Raw genomic sequence first — 6431 nt, 5'->3', positions numbered from 1 at the left:
CTCTTGTCACTCCCACCACAGCTGTGCCATCCTTTCTGCTCTACAGTGCCCACCCTGGTCTTCTTTCTCCCCACCAGTTTTCAGGTGGGAGAGAGGAGAGGCTGGGCTGTTGCTGCCATTCACCCCGAGAAGTTTTGCGTGCAGACTCCTGCCTGGAGCTTTGTCAGTAGCAATGAAATATTCTGGTTTAACAAGGTAGTAAAATAAATGTGCAGCTGCACTCCAGTTCCTAACAGGGCTGCCACATGCTATGCTGTGTACAAACTGCCAGGCTGTTGGATCAGCAGGCAGAGCACCGTCCTGCCCACAGCCTGCAGAGCCAGCCTGCATCCTGCAGCCAGTACCTCATTCTGGAGCCCAGAAATGGACTGAAAGGCCTGAGAACAACACGGGAGCAGAGTTCAGGTGAAATAGAGCCTTCGGTGTTCCAGTGCAATTAAAAACTCTCAATAGTCACAAATGCACTTAGTCATGTTCCTTCACAGTTGTGTTTTTCTGATCAGTTTCCTTCCCCCAGCAGAAGGACGTGCGGCTGACTCGGTACAGACGACTCTTGCTGCTGTTTGGAATTGTGGAGCACTTCACTCGCCCTCCCTGAGCTTCTGGACAGCAAAATCTGCTTTGGGATGGAAGAATAGCACCCTCAAGAGTTGACAGCGCTGCTTCAGGAGCCATAGTATGCAACATGCATCCTTCCTCTCAGTTAAATCAGCTCCCTGTTCATGCAACTTAAGCAACAAGTTTTCTCTTTAATATTTGAAATATTTGGTATCAATCACTGTTGATATGAATGGGGAAATAAACATTTGTGCTTGTTTGGGGAAGAGCTGGTTCTAAATTTTTTATTTGTCTTCAAACAGGGAGGGAAAATAAAAAGACAAAAATATGTCTTTTTGATAAGTCTGGGAACTTCATTTTATACTATATTAAAATAATTTAAACAGGAATTTAGGTTTCCGTGTAAAAATAGAAGACTTAAAAGTTCTTAACTTAGATAAAAGGGGTCTATGTAAAAAAAAAAAAAGCCAAAACTGAGCAAACCAGTCCTTAAATTGTGGGGACTTGTTCGTTAATTACAGTAATTAGGAATGGAATCTGATCCTAAACGTTCTGATTTACTTTAATTTTTTTTTAACATGTAGTTAGGCCTTAATTTTAGAATGATTATAAAATATGAGAATGTTTTAAAGACTAAAGAGGAGTAGGTATTGTTATTAAATCACAAACTTAGTGATACAATTCTGCTTACACTCTTTCTTAGTTATCCTGCCGTTTCGTGCAGCACTGACTTTTTATTTTAAGTGTTCATGGCCTATTCCTGTTTCTGCTGACTTCAGAGTCAGACAAGGCCTCTTGAAAACTCTGAGCATAAACTGCTTACCAGCTTTTATTCCAGATGATATTTCTCCCAGCAGGCAAAAAGTCCAGCTCTGTGTTTGTCCCATTTCTGGAAATGAGTTCACTTGAGTAGAACAAGCTGAATTTGGACAGTTGGGTGCAGTCAGGGACATTTTACTCTCCACTCTGAAACACCTAAAACTCACTCCTGTCCCAGACTTGAGGCTTTTCCTCTGAACCAGGACTTTGTTCAGAGTTCTTACGAGTGTTTTCATTGCTCAGACAGTGCTGCAGCTGCCTGTGGAAGCAGCCCTGTGAGGCACTGCTACTGCATTGAAACCAAGACATATAATTTTAGAAAATACTGACTGCATATAAAACAATTTAGGATTAATTTTTTCTATTGATAGTGAAAAGTATACTCTGTAATCTGTAAATTAATGTTTCCCTGCTGTAATTACAGAATCCATTCTCCTGAGAGGACACTGGAGTATGCCAACTGACTCTGCTGGCCTTGCATTTGCTCATGAAACAAAAGTTCACACCTGCATTGTGTGAAATAAAAACATGGAGGTTTGGTGCATTGTCATTTTTGTTTCCTGTTGAATCCTTTGAATTTTTAATTGCAAGAAATCTGTCAAACACTTTTTGAGTAATTTGCTGTCACAAGTTTCTGTTTTACTAAAACACTCAGAACTAAGAATTGCATCTTTTTCTCCTCCAGCCACCACTATGTTTGATTCATTTTCCCTGCAGATCTTTCTGTAGCAATTTTAAGCCTGCACCTGCTCCAGTGGGCTCGGCTTGTCCTTCCAAAGGGACCTTCAGGACCAGCAGAGCCAAATGCCCGTGGTGCACCTGGGTGCTGTGCAAGCAGCGATAGACACATCTGTTCTTCGTATTGCGAGGGATGGCAGCAAGAGGAATTCTCTGCATCCTCACCCCGCCCGAACTGAAGCTTGAGACGGAGCTCCCGGGGAGGCTGTGGCCCGTACACAGGAGCCACACGTAGGCGCACACCCCGCAGACGGGAAGCGGTGGCTGGGACACGCAGCTCCTCTCCAGTCCCGCACCTGCGGGAGCACTGATCGCCCTCAAAACCCGCAGAAAACGGAGGCTGGGAAGGCTGCTAGGCTGCTCCCGGGGCCGGGCACACGGCCGCGGTGCACAGGGACACCTGGCCGCTGCAGCGCTGCGCTCCAGGGTCCGGGCCCCGCTGCGCCCGCCGTTATCCCGGGTCAAGGCCGGGAGGCGACCCGTGCCCGGCACTGGACGAGATCGCTGAGTGTGCGTTTGGGGAAATCCGTCATTAAATTTACCTGCTCGATTCGTGGGGGAATGAAGCGGCCCGCAGGTGACCCGACTCGGGCCGTTCCGTGCAGGCGGGGCAGCTCCTCCGGGCTCGGGACCGGCGGTGACCGCCGGAGGCGGCAGGGCGGCCGGGCCGATCGCCTCCGAGCAGGGGAGCCGGGGAACCTCCGCGGCCACCGAGCTCCCCGCCCCTGTCCGCCGGGCGCCATCTCGGACAGGTCCCGGCGGCCGGGCTCCGCGGGTCCCGCTGTGACCGGGCGAGCCCCGCGGGTCCTGCCGGTGCAGCCGGGCCCGGCGGAATGCGGGGCGTTCGGCCTCGGCCGGCTGCTCCGAGCCCGGCGGCCCTGCCGGCAGGTAACCACCGCCGGTGAGGCAGCGCCTTGGCTCCCAAACCCGACGGGGCCAATGTTCCCGACTGGCCAAATATTTGCAAGTATGAGCGGATGGTGAACTTTGAGATTGCCTGCGAAGCGCGGCCGGGGAGCGCCGGGCCGAAGCTCCCGGCGCAGAGGCGGGAGCGGGCGGTGGAAGTGTCCCGGCCGCGTTTGGCCGCACTGCCCCGCCAGCGGCCCCGGCAGCGCGGGCGCAAAGTCCCCGCGCCGTTCCCCCCGGCCTCTTATCAGCGCCGAGTTTCCTCGGCGGGAGCCATCCAGCGCTCAGCGCCCGCCGAGCTCGGGGCGGCGGCGGGAGGGGGGAAGGGGGGGCCGAGGAGTGCGGGGCGCTCTCCCCGCGGAGCGGCGGCTCCCGGGGGCGGGCGGGAGGTCGGCCGTGCCCGGCCGGGGCGCTGGGAGCCGGCTGCGCGGCGGTCAAAGGTTCCCAGCGGGAGGTTGGACACTAGAGGGCGATCCCCGGCCCTGCTGCGGGCTGTATATATACGGCACGCAGCACCGCGGCAGCCCACTAGCAACAGGGCAGGCAGCGAGCGGAGCGGGGCCGGGCCGGGGGACGGGCTCCGGGAGCACCGAGCCGTGCCGTGCAGCACCGTGCCGCGAGATTGCTAGAGTCGCCGCCGCTGCCGCCGTCGTCCCGTTCGAAACCTGGATTGCAGGAGCCCTTCACCATGCCCGGCAGACTGTAGTTGCTTCATGGAGCAAGCCAATTTCTACGAGGTCGATTCCCGGCCCCCGATGAGCAGCGGCCAGCACCACCAGCTCCAGACTCCCCTGCCCGGCAGCACCTACAGCTACAGAGAGGCTCCCTCGGCGGCGGCACCTGCTGCGGGCGGCGCGGAGCTCGGCGATATCTGCGAGAACGAGAACTCCATCGACATCAGCGCCTACATCGACCCCGCCGCCTTTAACGACGAGTTCCTGGCCGACCTCTTCCAGCACAGCAAGCAGCAGGAGAAAGCCAAGGCCATCCTGGCCGGGGATTTCGACTTCCACACCATGCATGGGGCCGGCGCCGCCGCCTCGGCGCCGGGGCACCAGCCGCAGCACCACCAGCAGCCGCTCTTCGGCTGCGTTCCCGGCTACATGGACGGCAAGCTCGACCCCCTCTACGAGCGCATCGCCGCGCCGGGCTTGCGGCCGCTGGTGATCAAGCAGGAGCCCCGCGAGGAGGAGGAGGTGAAGTCGGCGGCCCTGTCGGCCCTCTATCCCCATCACGCCCCGCAGCAGCACCCGTCCCACCTCCAGTACCAGATCGCCCACTGCGCCCAGACCACCATGCACCTCCAGCCCGGGCAGCCCACGCCGCCCCCCACGCCCGTGCCCAGCCCGCACCATCCGCACCACCCGCACCCTCCCGGCGGCCTGTCCGCCGCGGGCACCCTCAAGATGATGCCCTCGGACCACCGGAGCAAATCGAAAAAGACAGTGGACAAGAACAGTAACGAGTACCGGGTGCGCCGGGAGCGCAACAACATCGCGGTGCGCAAGAGCCGGGACAAGGCCAAGCAGCGCAACGTGGAGACGCAGCAGAAGGTGCTGGAGCTCACCACTGACAACGAGCGGCTGCGCAAGCGGGTGGAGCAGCTCACCCGGGAGCTGGAGACTCTGCGGGGCATCTTCAGGCAGCTGCCCGAGAGCTCGCTGGTGAAGGCCATGGGCAGCTGCGCCTAGCGCCGCGCCGGGACCGGCCGGGCTGCCCTGCCCGCGCACAGATACTATATGTACCGGCGTGCGGCAAGAGCCGAGTGCCGGCGGGAGGGGAACGGGGGGTTGTTTTGGTTTTGTTTTGTTTCGTTTCGTTTGTTTTTTATCAATTCACGACCTATACAAGAAGCCAGGCAGCTCTAGTATTAAAAGGTTTGTGCCTTAGTGATGACACACGAGTAAGCTGAAAACATGGTGGGTTTTCTAAGGAGAAAGGCAAGGGGAAGAATTAAAAGACCACGTGTCTACACAGGGTAAATAACAGTAATAATAATAATAATAATAATAACAAAAACAGTAATAAAGCACACATAGCAACCCAGATGTGCCTTAAAAGCTGGCTGCAGGAGCTCTGGGGCTTACTATGCCCTCCAGTCTTGCAGGGTGCGAGGAGAAGGAATGAGGGACGTGCAGGCTTGAGGGCTGCGGTGTCTGGGGTGTCCTGCCAGACCCCTTCCAGCTGGCCTGCAGTGCAGCAGGCAGGAGCGGCTTTGGGGAAGCCAGCGATGAGAAGAGGATTTGAGGCTGAGAGCTGTGCAGCACTGGACGCCCGTTTGGAGCACTGAGGTGTGGGGCAGCCACCAGACTGCTGCCAGGACTGTCGCAGCCTGGCCGGGCTGCCTCTGCCGAGCCCTGTCCCCTACCTTGCCTGGGAGGGGGACAAGGGGCCAGAGCTGCTGCAGGACCGATGGACAGCCTGGGACTGATGGAACAGCAGCTTGCAAGAGTATGGTGAGCTCTCTCCATCGACAGAAAGAGCAGCAGTGTCTTGTACTGTATGTCACGACGTGGCGAAGCACAAATGAATAAATACCTATTGATGCGGGTATTTACTATGAACTTTCAGTGTATTTTGCTTTATTGCAGGACATTTTGCTCTTCTCCGAGTCTCTGTCCACCCAAACTGTGCCTCATGTAATGTGAAAGCCGTTCCATGTACACTAGCTATACTTTATTGCCTTACTTAAATCTTTGCCATCACACAACTTTCTTATCTGGTGACAGAGACTATGCCCTTGTGCTGCAACGTTATTTTATTATTTGTATGGGTGGGTGAGTGTGAGTGTGTGTTGCCTTCTTCACATTGTCCTGTACTGGTTGCTGCCTCCCGACCCCAAGGCAGGAATGCCCGGAATGGGGCAGGGGTTGTGGGGCTGAATGATTCCTGTGGTGGGGCAAGGAGGCTTGTCCCTGGTGCTGCTGCACCTTTGGACTCTGGAGCTTCTCCCAGAGTCAGAGAAAAATAAACAAACAAACAGGCCCCCTGGGCATTCTAGTAGCCATGCAGAACATTTCTTCCTTGTGTCGTAGCTGCATAACAATTTGTCCAACTGAAATAAGTCTTGACAAGAGAGGAGAACAAGGTGCATGGAGCTGTTTGAAAGCATGACAGTGAGAGCACAGTGCTGGCAGTGTGTGTATGTGTGTGCAGTGTGTGTATGGTATGTATACGTGTATGTATATGCACACACATTGGTGGGGTTTTTTTAATTTAGGGGGAGGGAGGGAACTGCATATAAAATTTGTCAGAAGTCCTGGTTACCTTCATAAATAAACAGCATATATTCTACCATAACTATGCGCCTCTCTGCTTGTTTCCAGTCCTCTTCCTGTAGCAGGAGTGCCAAAGCTCTCCTCTTCCTCCAGACCAGCATCCAGCTCTCCACCGACTTCTGCATCCCCTGC

The 6431-nt window shown here is 55.2% G+C and overlaps 1 protein-coding gene across 1 annotated transcript; it reads left to right on the top strand.

Annotated features, from left to right (window-relative positions):
- Positions 1 to 3651: 3651 nt before the first annotated feature.
- Positions 3652 to 4712, top strand: CEBPA (CCAAT enhancer binding protein alpha; the record flags this gene model as incomplete). Its single annotated transcript, XM_084215161.1, has 1 exon — positions 3652 to 4712. The coding sequence occupies exon 1, from the start codon at positions 3735 to 3737 to the stop codon at positions 4710 to 4712; it is 978 nt and encodes a 325-aa protein (XP_084071287.1). The 5' UTR covers positions 3652 to 3734.
- Between the last annotated feature and the right edge of the window lie 1719 nt (positions 4713 to 6431).

The sequence above is a fragment of the Fringilla coelebs genome (genome assembly GCF_963513975.1).
Source record: "Fringilla coelebs genome assembly, chromosome: 14".
Lineage (NCBI taxonomy): Eukaryota > Metazoa > Chordata > Aves > Passeriformes > Fringillidae > Fringilla > Fringilla coelebs.
Note: the sequence above shows the minus strand (reverse complement) of the source record. Positions and strands in the feature narration are given on the sequence as shown.